Source organism: Elephas maximus, chromosome 23 (genome assembly GCF_024166365.1).
Source record: "Elephas maximus indicus isolate mEleMax1 chromosome 23, mEleMax1 primary haplotype, whole genome shotgun sequence".
Taxonomy (NCBI): Eukaryota; Metazoa; Chordata; class Mammalia; order Proboscidea; family Elephantidae; genus Elephas; species Elephas maximus.
Genome location: NC_064841.1, coordinates 45,515,804 through 45,538,972, shown reverse-complemented (window position 1 = coordinate 45,538,972; position 23,169 = coordinate 45,515,804). Strand labels below are relative to the sequence as shown.

General features: G+C 38.9%; 1 protein-coding gene across 4 annotated transcripts in view; it reads left to right on the top strand.

Annotated features, from left to right (window-relative positions):
* Positions 1 to 23,169, top strand: part of PPM1L (protein phosphatase, Mg2+/Mn2+ dependent 1L) — a 576,223-nt gene that overhangs the window by 396,052 nt on the left and 157,002 nt on the right. Inside the window, exons 1-2 of one of the 4 annotated variants that reach the window (XM_049867575.1) lie at positions 5,612 to 5,682; positions 8,197 to 8,420. The exons of 2 other annotated variants lie outside the window; for them this stretch is intronic. In XM_049867575.1, the coding sequence (XP_049723532.1) occupies positions 8,412 to 8,420 (9 nt within the window). In that variant the 5' untranslated portion in view covers positions 5,612 to 5,682; positions 8,197 to 8,411. Of the gene's footprint in view, positions 1 to 5,611; positions 5,683 to 8,196; positions 8,421 to 23,169 lie in introns of those variants that run through there. One more of the 4 variants, XM_049867574.1, reaches the window with a different exon arrangement.

Below are 23,169 nucleotides of genomic sequence, written 5' to 3'. Positions count from 1 at the left end.
TGGTGCTGTTCTCCCATGGCCAGGAATCAAGAGGTGGAAATGGGAGTGGCACCACTCATTAATCCCTAGTGACCGACTCACAAAATTTTTGCTTCCTGCCCTCACCACTTTATGCTCTGCAGGTCTAGAAGTCTTAGTTCTAAAGGGAAGAATGCTCCCACCTGGAGACGCATCACTGATTCCACTGAAATGGAAGCTAAGAATGCCACCTGGCCACTTTGGGCCTCATATGTCTCTGGATCAACAGGCAAAGAAGTGAGTTACCGTCCTGGCTGGTATGATTGATCCTGATTACCAAGAAGAAATTGGATTGATATTACATAATGGAATTAAAGAAGACTATATCTAATGGAATTAAAGAAGAATATATCTGGAATGCAGGAAATTCCTTAGGGCATCTCTTAATTCTCCCGTGCCCTATGATTAAAGTCAATGGAAAACTACAGCAACCCAGTTCCAACATGACTAGGAATAGCCCAGACCCTTCAGAAATGAAAGTCTGGGTCACCCCAGCAGGCAAAGAGCCATGACCAGCTGAGGTGCTTGCTGAAGGCAAAGGGAATATGTAATGGATATAGAAGAAGGTAGTTCTAAATACCAGTTAAGACCACTTGATCAGTTGCAGAAACAAGGACTGTAATTGTTATGAGTATTTCTGCTTTGTATGTGTGCATCAAATATTTTTGTTTTCTTCACTTATAAAATATAAGATGCAAACAAGGCTAGTGCATTTTCGATTGTATATGTGTTCATTGTATCATGTTAGGCACTAGTGTGACTTTATACTTATCATTATTCAGAGATTATGTATGGTTTAAGGAGGTGTGTGCAAGTGCTAAATTGACAATGGGTGGACTGGGATGATTAAGATTGTGTGTCAACATGGCTGGGCCACAATTCTCAGTGGTTTGACAGTCGTATGATATTGTGATCACGCCCATGATGGGATCTGCTGTGAATAGCCAATCATTTGAAAGGGAGTTTCCTTGAGCATATGACATGTGTCAAATATAAGTGTAATTGCTCTGGTAAGGTGTGGCTTTTCTTTGGTCTGGATCCTGCTGCTGGCTCCTATTCATCTGACTTCTGGTTCTTGGGACTTGAGCTAGCACCTTACCTGGGGTCTTGCCTTCCAATCTTGGGATTCATCCATCTTTGCATCCTGTGAGCAACAGCTCTGCTCTCTGATTTGCCAGTCTTGGGTTCGCCAGCCCCTGCAGCTACATGAATCAAAAGAAGCCTTCAGCCTGACCCATGGACTTGGGATGTTCCATTCTGTATAACTGCATGAGCCATTTTCTTGATATAAATATGTAAATATACACTTAGATGCTTTACTCGTTCTCCTTCTGTAGAGAACCCAGCCTAAGACAAGGATACTATGACTTGTGCATATGGTTGCTTTTATTTGTTTGCACTGAGAACCAGGGAACTCAGAGTGTTTTTAATTTATTTCTAACAAATGAAAGGAATCTTAGGCATGCATTTTGTGTTTCAACTTCATTCCTGGTTTCACCTTATTTTTACTATGTTATTTTTTTAAAACTCTGAATCCCTCAAGAATTAATTTTTTAAAACCTTGTATGTATTTCACAACTGTGGTCTTATGTTCTCTTAAATCAAGTTAGAGTATAAACACATGAATAAAACTTGTGTTCTTATTTCCCTGCACCCTGGTTTTCCCACTTTCTGATTTTATATTTTGATTACATTTATCTTGGAGCTATTTTAGAATTAGAGAGTGGTTGGGAAAGGCAATAGGTGGGTGGTTGAATGGTTAAACAAGCTTCTTTCCTTAAACATTCTGAAGTATGGTTACTCAGAATTTTCAACACTTATTGAGCACTCAAGATGTCCAGGGCCCTTTGGTGAGTATGTAAACCTCATAAGAATATATTTTCTCCCCCATTGTCTAAAGAATTATTTTCTTTACCAACAAGGCTGGCTCTCTCATTCCCGGAAAGGATTTTGAACCCTACAGTGTTCAGTTACCCATAGGATGAATGTCCCTAGGCCATAGGCTGATTTATCCCTGGTTTCACTGTGTGTCCTGGACTGGGAATCTGCAGAAATAGATTTATTAAAAATATGTCTTAGAGCAGTGATAGCCTAGAAACTGCTGATTGACTGGAAGTCCAGAAATAATCACTTTGTTACCAAACTTATTTAAAAAATTAGTTCAGAATGAAATTTCAGTTATTTTTATCTTTTCTTCCCCTACATTCATACTTTCCTTTAGTGGGAACTGACTCTACTACATTAATTAATTGAAATCTGCTTGTTGGGGCAAATGTGATAAAAGGAAATGTGCTGTGCATGGCAGTTAGGTGAACCCCAGGACACTTATATCACTTGGTTAATAAGTCATGGGTGGAGAACGAACTCCCTTTTAAAACAAAAATAACTTTAAGGTCAGATATGTGTATAGTTATCCAATAGAAAACATATACCTTGTCCTAAAGTCCTGTGTGAAAATAATAGTACAGGTAGATTCTTGCATAAAACAATGGCTCTTACTTTTTCGAAGTGAAATGTCTTAATTTTCTAAGTTATTAATATTTCATACCATAAACAAAAATGAATGATAGATTTGCCACTGTTAATAAGTAGGAAATCTCATTAATCAGTCAACTATCTGTAGTCTTTTCTGCACGTTTAATGGAATAATTTCCTCAAGTCGGTTCTGACTCATAGCGACCCTATAACACTGCCTGGTCCTTCGCCATGCTCACAATCGTTGCTATGCTTAAGCCCATTGTTGCAGCCACTGTGTCATTCCATCTCATCAAGGGTCTTCCTCTTTTTCACTGACCCTGTACTCTACCAGGCATGATGTCCTTCTACAGGGACTGATCACTCCTAACAACATGTCCAAAGTATGTAAGACGCAGTCTTGCCATCCTTGCTTCTAAGGGGCGTTCTGGTTGTGCTTCTTCCAAGACAGATTTGTTCGTTCTTTTGGCAGTCCATGGTATATTCAGTGTTCTTCACCAACACCACAGTTCAAAGGCGTCAATTCTGCTTCAGTCTTCCTCATTCATTGTCCAGCTTTCACATGCATAGGATGGGTTGAAAATACCATGGCTTGGGCCCAGTGCACCTTAGTCTTCAAGGTGACATCTTTGCTTTTCAACACGTTGAAGAGGTCTTTCACAGCAGATTTGCCCAATGCAATGCATCTCTTAATTTCTCGACTGCTGCTTCCATGGCTGTTGACTGTGGATTCAAGTGAAAAGAAATCCTTTACAACTTCAATCTGTTCTCCATTTATCCTGATGCTGCTTATTGGTCCAGATGTGATGATTTTTGTTTCCTTTATGTTGAGGTGTAATCCATACTGAAGGCTGTGGTCTTTGACCTTCATTAGTAAGTGCTTCAAATCCTCCCCACTTTCAGCAAGCAAGCTAGTGTCATCTGCATGATGCATGTTGTTAACGAGTCTTCCTCCAATTCTGATGCCCCATTCTTCTTCCTACAATCCAGCTTCTTGGATTATCTGCTCAGCATACAGATTGAACACATATGGTGAAAGGATACAACCCTGATGCACACCTTTCCTGACTTTAAACCACACAGTATTCCCTTATTCTGTTCAAACAACTGCCTCTTGATCTATGTACAGGTTCCTCATGAGCACAATTAAGTTTTCTGGAATTCCCATTCTTAGCAATGTTATTCATAATTCCTTATAACCCACACAGTTGAATGCCTTTGCATAGTCAGTAAAACACAGGTAAACATCTTTTTGAAAGCAGAGAATAACAGAAAGAATGACATACAAAGGTACTAAGCCTGTGGTGTTGGGATAATGTCTCTGTGAAGGGAGAGTCATAGTTTGGAATGGTAGAGATGACCACAGTAGGCATAAAAAAATAGTCTTTAAAAAAAAAAAATGATGCTTATCTATCTATTTTTACTTCTGGTACAAAAGTGATGAGTACTGCTTGCTCCAGCAGAGTGTATAACCAAGGATAAATTGCTTAACAAGCTCTTTAAATATAGGATTCTTTATCTATAAAAATCTATTAGGATTGTTATGAGGATTAAATAAGCTAACATATGTAGAGCATTCAGCACACAGTGATCAATCATTTCTCTTTTTATTGTTTTTATTTTAGAAAATTCAAAAATTACAGAAAACTACAGAGAGAAAAATAACCCATATTCTTACTACTATTAGACAACTAATGTTGATGAGTATGTTTGTTAACTTTCTTTGTGGTTACCTTGAAATTTACCTCTATCTTTCTAAATTTGAACCAGTCTTTTATTGCTTGATATCGCCTTTATTTCCTTTCCATTTGAAAGTTCTATATCTACACCATTTATTTCCTCTTTTATTGTTCTGACCTTTTTGTCATTTATAAATTTACCTCTCTGGTTCCCAATTGTAAATCTTTTAGTTTTGTTTTATCCTTGAGAGCTTATTACCTAGGTTGCAATCTGGCTTATGTGGCCTTGCATTCTAGATTCAGGCTGTTATCTGATGCTGTTTGTTCTCTAACTAAAGGACTCCCTTTAATAATTCTTGTGAGTTTGGTTTGGTTTTTACATATTTCCTTAATTTCTGTTTATCTGAAAATATCCTAATTTCACCATCATGTTTGAGGAAGAGTTTTTCAGAATGTATTATTCTTGGTTGACAATTTTTTTCTTTCAAGGTTTTATATATGTCATCCTATTGCCTTCTTGCCTGCGTGGTTTCTGCTGAGTAATGAGAGCTTAGTCTTATTGTTTCCTCTGAATGTGATGTTTTGTTTTTCTTAAGCTGCTCTCAGGATTCTTTGTCTTTGGTTTTAGCAAGTGTGATTATGATATGTCTTGGTGATTGCGGGGGAGGTCTATCCTATATGGGGTCCATTGATCTTCTTGGATGATCAGCTTTTCATGTTTCAGGATATTAGGGAAGTTTTCTGTCAACAGTTCTTCAGTGATCCTCTGTGTGTTTCCCGTATTCTTCTGTTCTGGAATTCTGATCATTTGCAGATTTGTGGTTTTGATTGTATCCCACATTATTCTCAGGATTTCTTCATTCTTTTCTCTGATTTGTCTCAAAGTGGTATCCAAGGATTTGTTTTCAATTTCACTGATCCTGCTGCCTTCCATTCTTTCAAATTTGCTCCTAAAACCTTCTATTGTGCTGTCCATTTTGAAATCTCGTTGTTTATCTTTTGAATTTCTAATTGCTGTTTTTGTTTGATTTCTAATTGTGAATTTATTTTGACATTTTGTTCCTGTATTATTTTCCGGAACTATTCCATTTTTTGTCTGTATTTTCCATGATTTTGTCTATTTTTTTCCTTATTTTTATCTGTGTTTTCCTTCATCTCTTGGAGAGCCCTGAATATTAGAGTTTTGAATTCCTTTTTTATCAGGTAGTTCCAGTGCCATTTCTTCTATCAGTAAGTCACGTGGTGTTTTATTTTGGAAGCTTTCTGGAGCTATCCTTTTTTTTTTTTTTTATGTTTTGTTATTGCCTGCTCTCCTTGGGACATCCAGGAATTATTTTTCTACATTTATTGATTGTCGATTTATTTATTTCATTCTGCTTTTCTGTTTTATTTGGTTATGTCTGGGCAGGTGGGCTGGGTGTTCTCTGTTGTTTGCTTGTCTGTGGGCACGATACTTCTCACCACCTCATACAGGTGGGCAGTGCATGTCACTCAGCTGTGGTGCAGCAGGGTAAGTCCAGTGGAGGGGGAGAGGTGAAGGATGGATTATTTGTTGCATGTACTGGGGCTGACAGGGTGGGGCCAGAGGGCAGTGCAGGGAAGGGTCCAGTGGTCCGTGCCTGGTCCAGGGGTGGTGCTCAGCATGTGTTGCATATAGGCAGGAGGGAAGGGGGAGAATGTGATGTGTGGAGCTCAGTGTGTGTGGGAAAGAAGAGAGATAAACAGAACCCAACAAAAATGTGTGGGGGATCCTGCCCTTGGAGTGGCATGCCTCGAGGAAACCACGTGCAGAAGGCTCTCTAGCCAGTTGGTGTGGCACATCCTGTGATGAAGGGATGGAGACAGCACATGTGGCCAGGTGGACAGGAGAAAGCAAAGGAAGGAAGAAAGAGAGACAAGAAACTGAGAAAAAAATAATGCCCTGAGGAAGCCCATTGGTGTTGTGGTGCAGATTAGGTAAGCTGTGTGCCAGCAGTTCCCCAACTGAGTGATGTGGCACAGCCCTTCAAAAAGCAGCAGAGACAATACATGCAGCCAGGTGGTCGAGAGAAAGGACAGAGAGTCAAGAAACCAAGAAAAAAAATTTTTAAATGCCCTGAGGGAGTCCACTGGCATTGCAGCATGGACCAGGGAAGCAGCTCCCCAGCTGAGTGTACAGCACAGTCTGTCAAGAAGGATCACAGATGGCACATGATGGCAGGTGGTCAGGAGAAAGGAAGGGAGTAGATAGAAGAAACACAGAGAAAGAAAAAAAAATGCCCTCACCCAATGACATGATGGCATGGACCAGGGAAGCAACTCCCCAGCTGAGCAGCACTGCACAGCCCGTCAAGAAGGAGCGTAGATGGCGCACGATAGCAGGTGTGTGAGAGAAAGGAAAGGAAGGAGGTGAGAGAGCGAAGAAACAAAAACTAAAAGATGGCACTAAAGGAGCTGCCCAGTGGGCGCAGAGTGAATCCAAGTGTCAAGGAGCCAGCATCTCCCCAGTCAAGGGACCGTGGTCTGCCAGAAAGAGGCAGAGGCCATGTAGAGGCATGAAGAGGGGAGGTGAGAAAGCATGTATTACTGCTTACCTGGGGCTCTGTCTCCTGCTGGGAGCTCTGTGAAGTTGCCTTGCTGTGCTCCATCTGCCATTCTTGGTGGCTGAAGGGTCCAAGATGGTGAGTCCATACCATGTTACCTGATAGGGGAGTACCGCTGTGTAGCTCTCTTCGTTCTCTGTCAATTTATTATTCCATTCAGTGCTTGGTTGAGTTCTTTATCCCTTCTTTTGACACTTAGGGTTCCAGTATTGATGTTTGTTATCTGTTTTGCTTAGTTTTATGGGTCTTTGTTGTAGAGGGACAGCATGGTGCTTCTGTCTATAGTGCCATGTTGGCTCCCCCTATCCCTCATAATTTAATATTCTTTCATAACATGATTTCTAATGGCTGCCTTGTACTCTGTTGCATGGATATGCCATAATGTAATAAACCAATGCCCAATTGCAATACACATTTTTAATGTCATGAGTAATACTTTGATAAGCATGTTTGCATGTAAGTTTTTGCACTCGTCTTTAACTTTCCTTAAGATAAGTTCCTAGAAAGAGAATCAAAAAAGACATAAACGATTTTGGAGTTCTTGTTACATTTTTTTCATTTACTGTCCAAAAAGATTGTCTGATGTTTACTCCAACCACAAGGTGTAAGAATGCCAGTTTTTCTTTTCCTCCAGACTCTTCCTTGTCTCCTTCTTCAACCCCATTCTATTTTAGGACAGCTTAAACTCAGGTCCACGCACATTCTTCCTCAAATAAGATTTAATGGTTTACTTCACTCCTTAAGATATTATAGTTGTTTACTGTTACTAATTGTTACAAATCATAATTCTCTGGTTTAACAAGAACTTTAGACTTCTTCACTACCCAGCTGTCTCATACTCCTAATGTTATCACCTTCATCTTGTATTATTTCTCCATATGAACTCACACTCACTGCTTTGTAGATTACTTTTCTTTCCTGCAGTAAGTGGCTCTTACCTCAAGTCTTTAAACTCCACCAGAATGACTTCTTAATTCTTTTCTGCGTCCCTCTCCAATCTTAATTTTTCTACCTAGAGGACTCTCAGCACTTAACACAGCTCACGTGTTAACGAAGTATATTAATATATCTCAAGATTGTTGAATATGCACGCTTATTTTTATGTTGCTCTATGAAATGTATTTTTCCATTGTTTCATTTGAGTGTTGTGTTGGAAGTTGAAACCTCAGGCTCCTTTATGGTAGAGCTTTGTTCTCCCAACAGTGTCGAGTCTAATGTGCTTTGCTCAGCAGACTCTGAATATGTTGGAATTGACTTGCTGACAGTTTTTTGTTTTTTAAGATGAATTGCGAAGCATTTAGTGACTTTCAAAATATACTTTTGCCCCCACCCTTCAAGTTATTCATATATATTATTTCTTATACAGCATACCACTGTAATACTAGGTAGCTTTTTGGCATAATGACCAATATCAGTATTCTAACTACTGTTGTTGTTGTTAGGTGCCATCAAGTTGATTCCGACTCATAGCGACCCTATGTACCACAGAACGAAACACTGCCTGGTCCTGCGCCGTGCTCACAATCATTGTTATGCTGGAGCCCATTGTTGCAGCCACTGTGTCAGTCCATCTCGTTGAGGGTCTTCCTCTTTTCTGCTGACCCTGTATTTTACCAAGCATGATGTCCTTCTCCAGAAACTGATCCCTCCTGACAGCATGTCCAAGGTATGTAAGAAAGTAACTCTTGCCATCCTTGCTTCTAAGGAGCATTCTGATTGTACTCCTTCCGAGACAGATTTGTTCATTCTTTTGGCAGTCCATGGTATATTCAATATTCTTCACCAACACCACAATTCAAAGGCATCAGTACTTTGGTTTTCCTTATTCATTGTCTAGCTTTTGTATGCATATGATGCAATTGAAAATACTATGGCTTGGGTCACATGCACCTTAGTCGTCAAGGTGACATCTTGGTCTTCAACACTTTAAAGAGGTCCTTTGCAGCAGATTTGCCCACTGCACTACATCTTTTGATTTCTTAACTGCTGCTGCCATGGGTGTTGATTGTGGATCCAAGTAAAATGGAATCCTTGACAACTTCAATCTGTTCTCCATTTATCATAATATTGCTTATTGGTCCAGTTGTAAGGATTTTTGTTTTCTTTATGTTGAGGTGTAATCCTACTGAAGGCTGTAGTCTTTGATCTTCAGTAAGTGCTTCAAGTCCTCTTCACTTTCAGCAAGGAAGGTTGTATCATCACCATAACGCAGGTTGTTAGTGAGTCTTTCTCCAATCCTGATGCCCCATTCATCTTCATATAGTCCAGCTTCTGGGATTATTTGCTCAACGTACAAATGGAATAGGTATGGAGAAAGATACAACTCTGACACACACGTTTCCTGACTTGAAACTATTCAATATCCACTTGTTCTGTCTGAACAACTGCCTTTTTATCTATGTACAGGTTCCTCATGAGCACAATTAAGTGTTCTAGAATTCCCATTTTTTGCAATGCCATCCCTAATTTGTTATGACCCATACAGTCAAATGCCTCTGCATAGTCAATAAAGCACAGGTAACATCCTTCTGGTATTCTCTGGATCCATCTGACATCAGCAAGGATATCACTAGCTCCACGTCCTCACCTGGATCTGGCCTGAATTTCTGGCAATTCACTGTCAATATACTGCTGCAGCTGCTTTTTAATGATCTTCAGCAAAATTTTGCTTGTGTGTAATGTTAGTGATATTGTTCAATAATTTCCACCTTTAGTTCTATCACCTTTCTTGGGAATAGGTAGAAATATGGAACTCTTCCTTTCGGTTGGCCAGGTAGGTGTCTTCCAAATTTTTTGGCATAGACGAGTGAGTGCTTCCAGTGCTGCATCTGTTTGTTGAAACCTCTCAATTGATATTCCGTTAATTCTCGGAGCCTTGTTTTTTGCCATTGCCTTCAGTGCAGCTTGGACTTCTTCCTTCAGTACTATCGGTTCCTAATCATATGCTACCTCTTGAAATGGTTGAATGTCAACAGTTCATCTTGGTATAATGACTGTCTATATTCTTTCCATCTTCCTTTGATACTTTCTGCATAGTTTAATGTTTTCCCCATAGAATCCTTCACTATTGCAACTCGAGGCTTGAATTTTTTCTTGAGTTCTTTCAGCTCGAGAAGTGTGTTCTTGCCTTTTGGTTTTTTATGTCCACCGGTTTGCACATGTCATTATAATACTTTATTTTGTCTTCTCGAGCTGCCCTTTGAAATCTTCTGCTCATTTCTTTTACTTCATCATTTCTTCCTTTTGCTGTAGCTGCTCGACATTCAAGAGCAAGTTTCAGAGTCTCTTCTGACATCCATTTTGGTTTTTTCTTTCTTTCCTGTCTTTTTAATGACTGCGTGCTTTTTTCATGTATGATGCCCTTGATGTCATTCCACAACTCATCTGGTCTTTGGTCATTAATGTTCAACATGTCAAATCTATTTGTGAGGTGGTCTCTAAATTCAGGTGGGATATACTCAAGGTCATACTTTTGCTCTCGGAAGAAAATTAGAAAATTGTTCTAATTTTCTTCCGTTTCAGCTTGAACTTGCATATGAGCAATTGATGGTATGTTCCGCAGTCGGCCCCAGCCTCATTTTGACTGATGTTATTGAGCTTTTCCATCATCTCTTTCCACAGATGTAGTCAATTTGATTCCTGTGTATTCCACCTGAGCAAGGTCCATGCGTATACTCACTGATTATGCTGGTGAAAAAAGTTATTTGCAATGAAGAAGTCATTGGTCTTGCAAAAGAATTTTTATCACCAAGGCCATATTTTCCAACTACTGATCCTTCTTCTTTGTTTCCAACCTATGCATTTCAATCACCAGTAATTATCAATGAATCCTGATTGCATGTTCCATCAATTTCAGACTTCAGAAGCTGGTAAAAACTTCAGTTTCTTCATCTTTGGCATTAGTGGTTGGTGTGTAAATTTGTCAGTTTGTCATACTGTGGGGGCTTACTTGTTGCTGTGATGCTGGAAACTATGCCACTGGTATTCCAACATGAGCAGGGTCACCGATGGTGGACAGGTTTCAGCTGAGCTTCAGAATAAGACAGACTAGGAAGAAGGACCCAGCAGTCTACTTCTGAAAAGAAACAGCCAGTGAAAACCTTATGAATAGCAGCAGAACATTGTCGGATATAGTGCCAGAAAATGAGCCCCCCAGATTGGAAGGCACTCAAAAGACAACTGGAGAAGAGCTGCCTCTTCAAAGTAGAGTCGACCTTAATGACGTGGTTGGAGTCAAGCTTTTGGGACCTTCATTTGCTGATGTGGCACGACTCAAAATGAGAAGAAACAATTGCAAACATCCATTAATAATCAGAATGTGGAATGTACAAAGTATGAATCTAGGTAAATTGGTAGTTGTCAAAAATGAAATGGAACACATAAAAGTTGGTATCTTAGGCATTAGTGAGCTGAAATGGACTGGTATTGGCCATTTTGAATTGGACAATCGTATGGTCTACTATGCCAGGAATGACAATTTGAAGAGGAATGGTGTTGCATTCATTGTCAAAAAGAACGTTTCAAGATCTGTCCTGAAGTACAACACTGTCAGTGATAGGATACTATCCGTAAGTCTACAAGGAAGACCAGTTAACACGACTATTATTCAAATTTATGCATCAACCTCTAAGGCCAAAGATGAAGAAATTGAAGATTTTTACTGGTTTCTGCAGCCTGAAATTGATTGATTCTAAGTACTAAAAAAAAAACTTTAAAAAAAAAAAAGTACTAGGTTTCCAGAATTTAGATTCTCAGTGCTTCTGCTACTTTTCTTCTATGCTTTTTGCCCACTGAGTTCTTTTTACAAGGTCTACACTAGCCCTTTACTGTCTTTCAGACTGCAGTTGACATGGTTATTATAAATTATGGAAATTTTGTAAGAAGGTATATCAGGCACCTTTTGTGCCCTGCACCACAAACTTTTAACGGATCTTTTTATTGTAGCTATTGCTGTGGCCATCAGCTTCTCAGGCATAAGTGGAGGGAACCACTGAACTATTTATGTTCCACTTTCTGCCCTGAGATTTCTCTGCCACCACTGGTTTGCGTTTGAGAAACCACTCAGCAGTTCAGAGTTCACACCTCATGGGGCAACTCTGAAATCAGGTGCACAGTTCTGAGGTATATTCTACATGACTTCTCATAGGGTGCCTAGCAAAATCAAGCCTCGTTGCACAGAATTGATTAGCTCGATAATGGATCTTTAGATCGGCTATTTCTGCTTTCCCATTTTACCCCCCTCAGTTCCCCATTCCTGCTCTTTGGGATTACTTCCAAAAATAAACTCCCTGCATGTAAGCCTTGGTCTCAACAGCTGCTCTTTGGGGAGAACTCATCTGAGACAGAAAGTGTCTGGAAAAATCATCTTAATAAGGTTGTGACTGGTTATAATTTCATTGAGAATAGTTACTAGCAAAACTTTGTCTTAATAAAAGAGAGACATTGCCAACACTAAGAGTTTTTAATGTTAAAACAATTTCTCTTTTTCTAACTTTTATTTAGAACTCCTTTGTTTCCTGGTTGCCAGGGGCAGAGAAGAGTGCAGCTTTAAATGTATAGCAAGAGGGAATTTTTTGTGTCGATGGAAAGGTTCTACATCCTGATCATGTAATGGCTATGTGAATCTGTACATCTTTTAAAATTCATAGAACTGTGTGTTTTTTAAAAAGGCAATTTTACCTTATGTTAATTTTACAAAGTTAAATATTCAAAACCTCCTTTGTTCGTTTGATTGCGGGACAAATCAAATACGCCACTTTTGTTTTGCTCAGCCTTCTAAGATTTAATTAGTTTATAAATATGTGAATAACTACCGTGTGCCAGGTCCTGTGCTACATGCTGGGGATATATTAATAATTCTTATCACGTTATTTCACCTGACTGTGAAGTAGATGGAAACCCTGCTAGTGTAGTGGTTAAGAGCTATGGCTGCTAGCTAAAAGGTCAGCAGTTTGAATCCACCAGGCACACCTTGGAAACTGTATGGGGCAGTTCTACTTTGTTCTATAGGGTCGCTATGAGTCAGAATCGACTTGACGGCAAGGGGTTTGGTTTTGGGTGTATGAAGTAGGTATTATTATGATCCCATTATACAGATGAAGAAAATGAGGGATGAAAAGGTATGTAACTTGCCCAAGATCACTCAGTTAGTTAATGCTTTTTAAACAGCTCTCTCTGGTTAGATACCATGGAGAGGAGACTGGAGGAGGCAAGACTGGAGGCAGAGAGACCAGTTGAGGAAGCTGGAAGCTATGGCAGTAATCCAGGTGATAGAAGATGCTGACCTGAATTAAGTTAGTGGTAATAGAGGTAGACAGAAGAGGATAGAGTTAAGAGACGTGAAGAGACAGAATCAACAGTGCTTTATAATTAATTGGATATGGATGGTGAGAGAGAGAGAGAAGTCAATAACAACACCCATATTTCTGACTTGGGTGACTGGCTGGACAGTGGTACTATTCCCTGAGATGGGAAATACAAGAGTAAGAAAAAATTTGGGGTATGGTTGGGGGCAATAATGATGAGTTCCATTTTGAACTTGTTACAGTTTGTTAGAATTTTGGTGCCAAGGACCAACCAAAATGTTTAGTACACAAAATTTGAAAATTGTATAATATAGTATTGTCTTAAACATTTTGAACTCATCAAAGTATCTCTGTTCAGTCAAATATATCTTTTTTTTTTAATTATATATAGTTTACTTAATTTAGTGTTACTAAGTGTTTTGATACAGTTGAAACCAAACACTAAACCCCCATGGTTAGTTTTGTTATTTTCAGAAACTTCCTAATTAAAAATGAATACCCTAAACTTATATCTTTATTCCAGTGTGTTAGCAAGAATCATTTTCATATCCCAGATAAAAAGCTGTTATAGCAGCTATATATATATGTTATAATATGTACATGTAATATATGCATTTATACATGTAATATTTATATAATAAAATGGTATACCAAGTTATATTATGGTCTGTACACCATAATGTTGTTGTGTTTGAAGATAGATATACTTTCTATCACTAGGAAATTTGGCCTTTCCCAAATTTTGAGAATTATTTAGGATAGCTGAAAACCAACTCAACATATTTAAAATAAAACTTCTTGTAATGCACACGTTAAATTTATCTCTTAAAACTAAGAACACAAAACACATTATATATTTCTTGGAAATAAACCAAGCAAGAAATATGTAAGGACTATAGAAAAATATATATTTTTAAAAATAAAAAGGATATAGATAAAAAGATACAAGACATAACATATCTTTGAATGGAAATTTCAGTATTATAAAGATGTCAATTCTACACAAATGAACCTGTGAATTCAATGTAATCCCAAACAAAATCCTAGGAAGATTATTATGGAAAGTAGGCTCTCTTATATATACCGATGGTGGAAATAGAAATTGCTGTAGCCTTTTTGAAGAGCTCTATGGCAGATCTATCAAAATTCTAAGTGTATGTACATGTTTATTATCAGTCCCAGGGTCGAATGAATTCATTTGGGCTGACTCATGTTAACTAAACTCATAAGCATCTTAAGAATATAAACTTAGATTCCCAGTTGTTAATTAACAGCCAAAAATGTAACTGTCAGACAGACTTACATTCCCACGGAGCTGGCCACTGTATTTTCCGTACAAACTACATGAAAAGATCATTTGTTAAGCTTAGAATGAGAAAAAAATGACTACTGGTTATTATCATTATTCCTTATAAAAATAAGAGAGAGCCCTTACTATGTATTAAGCACTGATTTGTTATTTCAAGGTCTGATAGATAACTTTGAATTCACCCATCTCCACAATAGTAATATACTTGCTAGGCATAGCAGGCACTGATATCTGGAGATCAACTCTTCAGAGAGTCCTTGTTTGGACACTCCCAAAATTTGCTCCACAGACACACCTTATTTTTCTATGTTCTGTTGACACATTTTTTTCTTTTGCAATACTAATATACACAAAGGGGTATATATATATAACAATTTAGTGAGCGTCCAGGTACCCACCACCCAGCTTATGTATAAAATGTTCACGATACAGTGAAAGTTCTTTTCATCTGTCTTTTGATTTTAATGGCTTCTATGAGGTGTGGGATTTTATTTTACCGTACTTACAAACTATTAAATCTACCTGCTACCCTATTATGAATGTTGGCACAGAACACAAAACTAGACAGAAACACAAGAGTTTATTGTTCACAGGACAGCAAGCAGCAGGAACATCTTGTTTGTGTCTGTTCCCCTTGTCCCCTACATCCAATGGGACAACTTCAAGGGGCCCAGATGGATGGTGCGCATACAATGGGCTTGCGTGTCAACTGAGGAACACTGAACATGGGAAACTCATTGTTTTGTAGCAAGACGTAAGCAAGACTGCTTTTAGTCCCCAAGAAAGTCACTACCTCATCCCTTAAGGTTGCTTGCTGCACTCACATTTTTTTTAATAATTTTTATTGTGCTTTAAGTGAAAGTTTACAAATCAAGTCAGCCTGTCACACATAAGCCTATGTACACCTTACTACAAACTCCCATTTACTCTACCCCTAATGAGTCAGCCCGCTCCCTTTTTCCAGTCTCTCCTTTCCTGATCATTTTGCCAGTTTCTTTTTAACCCTCTCTACCCTCCCATCTCCCTTCCAGACAGGAGATGCCAACACAGTCTCAAATGTCCACCCCATACAAGTAGCTCACTCTTCATCAGCATCTCTCTCCAACCCATTGTCCAGTCCCTTCCATGTCTGATGAGTTGTCTTCGGGAATGGTTCCTGTACTGGGACAACAGAAGGTTTGGGGACCATGACCGCCAGGATTCTTCTAGTCTCAGTCAGACCATTAAGTCTGGCCTTTTTATGAGAATTTGGGGTCTGCATCCCACTGTTCTCCTGCTCCTCAGAGGTTCTCTATACTGCTCCCTGTCAGGGCCGTCATCGGTTGTGGCCGGGCACCATCTAGTTCTTCTGGTCTCAAGATGACGTAAGTCTCTAGCTCATGTGGCCCTTTTTATCTCTTGGGCTCATAGTTATCGTGTAACCTTGGTGTTCTTCATTCTCCTTTGATCCAGGTGGGTCGAGACCAATTGATGCATCTTAGATAACCCTTGTTAGCATTTAACACCCCAGACGTCACACTTCAAAGTGAGATGCAGAATGTTTTCATAATAGAATTTATTTTGCCAATTGACTTAGAAGTCCCCTTAAGCCATAGTCCCCAAACCCCTGCCCTTGCCCCACTGACCTTCGAAGCATTCAGTTTATCCCAGAAACTTCTTTGCTTTTGATCCAGTCCAGTTGAGCTGACCTTCCCTGTATTGAGTATTGTCCTTCCCTTCACCTAAAGTAGTTCTTTTCTACTAACTAATCAGTAAATAACCCTCTCCTACCCTCCCTCCCTCCCCCTTCTCGTAACCACAAAAGAATGTGTTCTTCTCAGTTTATCCTATTTTTCAAGATCTTATAATAGTGCTCTTACACAATATTTGTCCTTTTGCCTCTGACTAATTTCACTCAGCATAATGCCTTCCAGGTTCCTCCATGTTATGAAATGTTTCACTGATTCGTCCCTGTCTTTATCGATGCATAGTATTCCATTGTGTGAATATACCATAATTTATTTAACCATTCATCCGTTCATGGACACTGTGGTTGCTTCCAGCTTTTTGCTATTATAAACAGTGCTGCAATTTTGGGTGTGCATATATCTGTCCATGTAAAGGCTCTTATTTCTCTAGGGTATATTCTGAGGAGTGGGATTTCTGGGTTGTATGCTAGTTCTATTTCTAACTTTTTAAGAAAACGCCAGATAGATTTCCAAAGTGGTTGTACCATTTTACATTCCCACCAGCAGTGTATAAGAGTTCCAGTCTCTCTGCAGCCTCTCCAACATTTATTATTTTGTACTTTTTGGATTAATGCCAGCCTTTTTTTTTTTTGTTGGCGTGTGATGGAATCTCATCGTAGTTTTAATTTGCATTTCTCTAATGGCTAATGATTAAGAGCATTTTCTCATGTATCTGTTAAAAAAAAAAAAAAGTATCTGTTAGCTGCCTGAATATCTTCTTTAGTGAAGTGTGTGTTCATATCCTTTGCCCACTTCTTGATTGGGTTGTTTGTCTTTTTGTGGTTGAGTTTTAACAGAACCATATAGACTTTAGAGATCAGGCACTGGTCGGAGATGTCATAGCTGAAAATTCTTTCCCAGTCTGTAGGTGGTCTTTTTACTCTTTTGGTGAAGTCTTTAGATGGGTGTTTGATTTTTAGGAGCTCCCAGTTATCTGGTTTCTCTTTGTCATTTTTGGTAATGTTTTGTCTTCTGTTTATGCCTTGTATTAGGGCTCCTAACGTTGTCCCTATTTTTTCTTTCATGATCTTTATCATTTTAGTCTTTATGTTTAGGTCTTTGATCTACTTGGAGTTAGTTTTTGTGCATGGTGTGAGGTATGGGTCCTGTTTCATTTTTTTGCAAATGGATATCCAGTTATGCCAGCACCATTTGTTTAAAAGACTATCCTTTCCCCAATTAACTGACACTGGGCCTTTGTCAAATATCAGCTGCTCATATGTGGATGGATTTATATCTGGGTTCTCAATTCTGTTCCATAGGTCTATGTGCCTGTTGTTGTACAAGTACCAGGCTGTTTTGACTACCGTAGCTGTATAATACGTTCTAAAATCAGGTAGAGTGAGGCCTCCCACTTTCTTCTTCTTTTTCAGTAACGCTTTACTTATCTGGGGCTTTTCCCTTCCATATGAAGTTGGGGATTTGTTTCTTCATCACATTAAAAAATGTCATTGGAATTTGGATCGGAAGTGCATTGTATGTATAGATGCCTTTGGTAGAATAGACATTTTTATTATGTTAAGTCTTCCTATCCATGAGCAAGGTATGTTTTTCCACTTATGTAGGTGCTTTTTAGTTTCTTGCAGTAGTACTTTGTAGTTTTCTTTGTATAGGTCTTTTACATCTTTGGTAAGATTTATTCCTAAGTATTTTATCTTCTTGGGAACTACTGTGGATGGTATTGATTCGGTGAGGTGATTTCCTCTTGGATGTTCTCTTTGTTGAGGTAGAGGAATCCAAGTAATTTTTTTATGTTTATCTTGTAAACTGAGACTCTGCCGAACTCTTCTATTCGTTTCAGTAGTTTTCTGGAGGATTCCTTAGGGTTTTCTGTGTATAAGATCATGTCATCTGCAAACAGAGATAATTTTACTTCTTCCTTGCCAATCCGGATGCCCTTTATTTCTTTGTCTAGCCTAATTGCTCTGCCTAGGACCTCTAGCACAATGTTGAATAAGAGCGATGATAAAGGGCATCCTTGTCTGGTTCCCGTTCTCAAGGGAAATGCTTTCAGGCTCTCTCCATTTTGAATGACATTGGCTGTTGGCTTTGTATAGATGCCCTTTATTATGTTGAGGGATTTTCCTTCAATTCCTTTTTAGCTGAGAGTTTTTATCATGAATGGGTGTTGAACTTTGTCAAATGCCTTTTCTGCATCAATTGATAAGATTATGTGGTTTTTGTCTTTGTTTTATTTATATGGTGGATTACATTAATGGTTTTTCTAATATTAAACCAACCTTGCATACCTGGTATAAATCCCACTTGATTGTGGTGGATTATTTTTTTGATATGTTTTTGAATTCTATTGGCTAGAATTTTGTTGAGGATTTTTGCATCTATGTTCATGAGAGATATAGGTCTGTAATTTTCTTTTTTTGTGATGTCTTTACCTGGTTTTGATATCAGGGATATGGTGGCTTCACAGAATGAGTTAGGTAGTATTCCATCATTTTCTATGCTTTGAAATACCTTTAGTAGTAGTGGTGTTAAGTCTTCTCTGAAAGTTTGGTAGAACTCTGCAGTGAAGCCGTCCGGGCCAGGGCTTTTTCTTGTTGGGAGTTTTTCGATTACCGTTTCAATCTCTTTTTTTGTTATGGGTTTATTTAGTTGTTCTACTTCTTTATGTGTTAGTTGAGGTATGTAGTGTTTTTCTAGGAGTTCATCCTTTTCTTCTAGGTTTGTAAATTTGTTAGAGTGCAATTTTTTGTAATAATCTGATATGGTTCTTTTAATTTTAGTTGGGTCTGTTGTGATGTGGCCCATCCCCTTTCTTATTTGGGTCATTTGTTTCTTTTCCTGTATTTCTTTTGTCAGTCTGGCCAATAGTTTATCAATTTTGTTAATTTTTTCAAATAATCACCTTTGGCTTTGTTAATTCTTCCAATTGTTTTTCTGTTCTCTAATTCATTAAGTTCAGCTCTAATTTTTATTGTTTGTTTTCTTCTGGTTCCTGATGGATTCTTTTGTTGCTCGCTTTCTATTTGTTCAAGTTGTCGGGACAGTTCTCTGATTTTGGCTCTTTCTTCTTTATGTATGTGTGCATTTATCGATATAAATTGACCTCTGAGCACTGCTTTTACTGTGTCCCAGAGGTTTTGATAGGAAGTGTTTTCATTCTCATTGCATTCTATGAATTTCTTTATTCCCTCCTCAATGTCTTCTATAACCCAGTCCTTTTTGATCAGGGTATTGTTCAGTTTCCAAGTATTTGATTTCTTTTCCCTAATTTTCTGTTATTGATTTCCACTTTTATGGCCTTGTGGTCTGAGAAGACGCTTTGTAATATTTCGATGTTTTAGATTCTGCAAAGGTTTGTTTTATGACCTAATATGTGATCTATTCTAGAGAATGTTCCATGTGTGCTAGAAAAAAAGTATACTTTGCAGCTGTTGGGTGGAGTGTTCTGTATAAGTCTATGAGGTCAAGTTGGTTGATTGTAGCAGTTAGGTCTTCCGTGTCTGTATTGAACTTCTTACTGGAAGTCCTATCCTTCTCCGAAAGTGGTGTGTTGAAGTCTCCTACTGTAATTGTGGAGGTGTCTATCTCACTTTTCAGTTCTGTTCAAGTTTGTTTTATGTATCTTGCAGCCCTGTCATTGGGTGCATAAATATTTAATATGGTTATATCTTCCTGGTCAATTGTCCCTTTAATCATTATGTATGTACTGTCCTGCTTTATCCTTTGTGGTGGATTTAACTTTAAAGTGTATTTTGTCAGAAATTAATATTGCTACTCCTGCTCTCTTTTGCTTGTTGTTTGCTTGATATATTTTTTTCCATCCTTTGAGTTTTAGTTTGTTTGTGTCTCTAAGTCTAAGGTGTGTCTATTATGGGCAGCATATAGACGGATCGTGTTTCTCTATTCAGTGTGAGACTGTCTGTCTCTTTATTGGTGCATTTAGTCCATTTACATTCAGCGTAATTATAGATAAGTATGTGTTTAGTGCTGTCATTTTGATGTCTTTTTCTCTGTTGTTGACAATTTCATTTTTCCACTTACTTTTTTGTGCTGAGACGTTTTTCTTTGTAAATTGTGTGTTCCTCATTTTCATAGTAGTTGAATTTATGTTTGCTGAGTCGTTATGTTTTTCTTCATTTTTATTTTGAGTTATGGAATTGTTAGACCTCTTTTTGTTTACCTTAATATTTACCCCTATTTTTCTAAGTAAAAGCGTAACTCTTATCGTCCTGTATCGCCTTGTTTTCCTCTCCATATGGAAGTTCTATGCCTCCTGTATTTAGTCCCTCTTTTTGATTGTTGTGATCTTTTACATAATGACTTCAATGATTCCCTGTTTTGAGCATTTTTTTTCTCTTTAAAATTAATCTTAATTTGTTTTTGTGATTTTCCAATTTGAGTTGATATCAGGATGTTCTGTTCTTTGACCTTGTGTTGTGTAGGTATCTGATATTATTGATTTTCTGACCAAACAATTTCCTTTAGTATTTCTTGTAGCTTTGCTTTGCTTTTTGCAAATTCTTTAAGCTTGTGTTTATCTGTAAATGTTTTAATTTCACCTTATATTTGAGAGAGTGTTTTGCTGGATATATTATCCTTGGTTGGCCGTTTTTCTCCTTCAGTGCTCTATATATGTCATCCCATTGCCTTCTTGACTGCATGGTTTCTGCTGAGTAGTCTGAACTTATTCTTATTGATTCTCCTTCGTAGGAGACCTATCTTTTCTCCCTGGCTGCTTTTAAAATTTTCTCTTTATCTTTGGTTTTGGCAAGTTTGATGATAATATGTCTTGGTGATTTTCTTTTTGGGTCAATCTTATATGGGGTTCGATGAGCATCTTGGATAGATATCCTTTCGTCTTTCATGATGTCAGGGAAGTTTTCTGCCAACAGATCTTCAACTATTCTCTCTGTATTTTCTGTTATTCCTCCCTGTTCTGGAACTCCAATCACACGCAAGTTATTCTTCTTGATAGAGTCCGACATGATTCTTAAGTTTTCTTCATTTTTTACAATTCTTTTATTTGATTTTTCTTCAACTATATTGGAGTCAATTGCTTTATCTTCCATCTCCCCCACTCTGCATTCCAATTCCTCGATTCAGCTCCTCTGACTTCCTATTGAGTTGTCTAATTCTGTAATTTTACTGTTAATCTTTTGGATTTCTGAATGCTGTCTCTCTGTGGATTCTTGCAGCTTATTAATTTTTCCACTGTGTTCTTGAATAATCTTTTTGATTTCTTCAACTGCTTTATCAGTGTGTTCCTTGGCTTTTTCTGTAGATTGTCTTATTTCATTTCTGAGGTCATCCCTGATGTCTTGAAGCATTCTGTAAATTAGTTTTTTATATTCTGCATCTGGCAATTCCAGGATTCTACCTTCATTTGGGAAAGATTTTGATACTTTAATTTGGGGAGTTGTAGAAGCTGTCATGGTCTGCTTCTTTATGTGGTTTGATATCGACTGCTGTCTCCGAGCCATCTGTAAGATATTGTAATGATTTATTTTATATTTGCTCACTGAGTCTTATCTTGTTTTGTTTTTTTTTTTTCAATATACATAGATGGGCTACTAGATTGCGTTGTCTTGATTGTTGTACCTTTGAATCACTTATGTCCTATTACCAGCTGGTTTGGGCTGTTACCAGATATATAAGCCTAAGTGTCTATTCAGTATTCTTGAGTAGAATCTGATTTTCGGTCACCAAGTGTGTGGTGTAGACTGTCACCTATTCACTTAGAGGAGTAGTTGTGATAGTTGTGTGCACCAGATTCTAGTAGCAGCAGGGGTCACACTCTGGGGGGGCAGGATGCTGACAGGCTCCCCCCAAGTGCCAGTGAGGTAGGTGTGTCTCTATTCCTAAAGCACTTTGGTGGGTGGGCTCTGCAGCTGTACCTTAGGCCCCCAATGCAAGTACCTCTACAGATTGGTAGATGTCACTATTCTCAGACCCCTATGGCAGGAGGCTAGGTGGTTTGGGTGGAGCTTCAGCCCTCAGTTCCCCGTGGTGGGTCACTGAGGGCTCTGTTTAATAGGTATCAGACCTGGGAAACTTGTCTTTCCAGTAATCCACTAAAACAATTACAGTCAGATTACTATCAGAATTGCCTTTGCATTATACTAGCCACCTTGTTGCCTGTAGGTATGAAAGCCCAAGACTGTGGATCTCATATGCTTGGCTGGAGCTGTTTCTGTATTTTTAGTCCAATTTCGGGGAGTCAGGGAAGGATTTTTGGTCCTTGGGTTTTTTGGAGCTGTTTCTCTCAGGCCAGGAGAATGGGTTAGGAAAAGATAAAAACAAAACAAAAAAAAAGATAAAAAACCCCGCAGAGCACTTCAGTTTCTGGGCCAGGAAATTCCAATGTTAATGAAACCACCTGGGAATGTTAGGGAAGGGATCATCGCTGTCCTGCCTGCGTGCACTGGCTGGGCTTCCCCCGAGGTCACTTCAGGGGGCTAGGGCTGCGTCCTGTGTTTGCACTGTCTCAGGATGCCGTGCTCAGCTCCCCTGCACCCAGTCCAAAATCCGGTGCCAAGGTTTTCTGACTGGGACGCTGGCTCCAGGCTCTGAAAACAGTCGCTGCTTCCTCATGGTTGCTCGTTCGTTCTCTCGTTAGCCCTGTTAGTGTGCAGCCTGCTTGCGCTGGTTGAGTCTCTAAAGAGGTTACCCCAGGGGGCTAGGGGTTAGGGCTGTGTCCTTTGCCTGCCCCACCTCAGCAAGCCACAATCAGCCCTGCCACTCGGCACCAGGGGACTGTGAGGGCTCAAGGCTGTGGCGCGGGTCATTGGTTCCAGAAGCAGTCGCTGCTTCAAGGTGCAGCTTTTTGCTCCCTTGTCACTCAGGCCAACTCTTTAGATCTGTGTTTGATGGTCAGGGTTCGTAGATTGTCATGTATGTGATCGATTCACTTGTTTTTCCAAGTCTTTGTTGCAAGAGAGATGCGAGGTAGCTTCTACCTAGTCAGCCATCTTGGCCCCACCTCACTCACAACATTAAGAAATGGCCTAGGTAAACAGTAGTCAAGGCCTTGTATTCTTGCATACTCAACAGTGATGTACAAGGAGGCTCAGGGCCCCCGTCTGATTGCCTCTACCAGTACCTTCATGGAGTCAT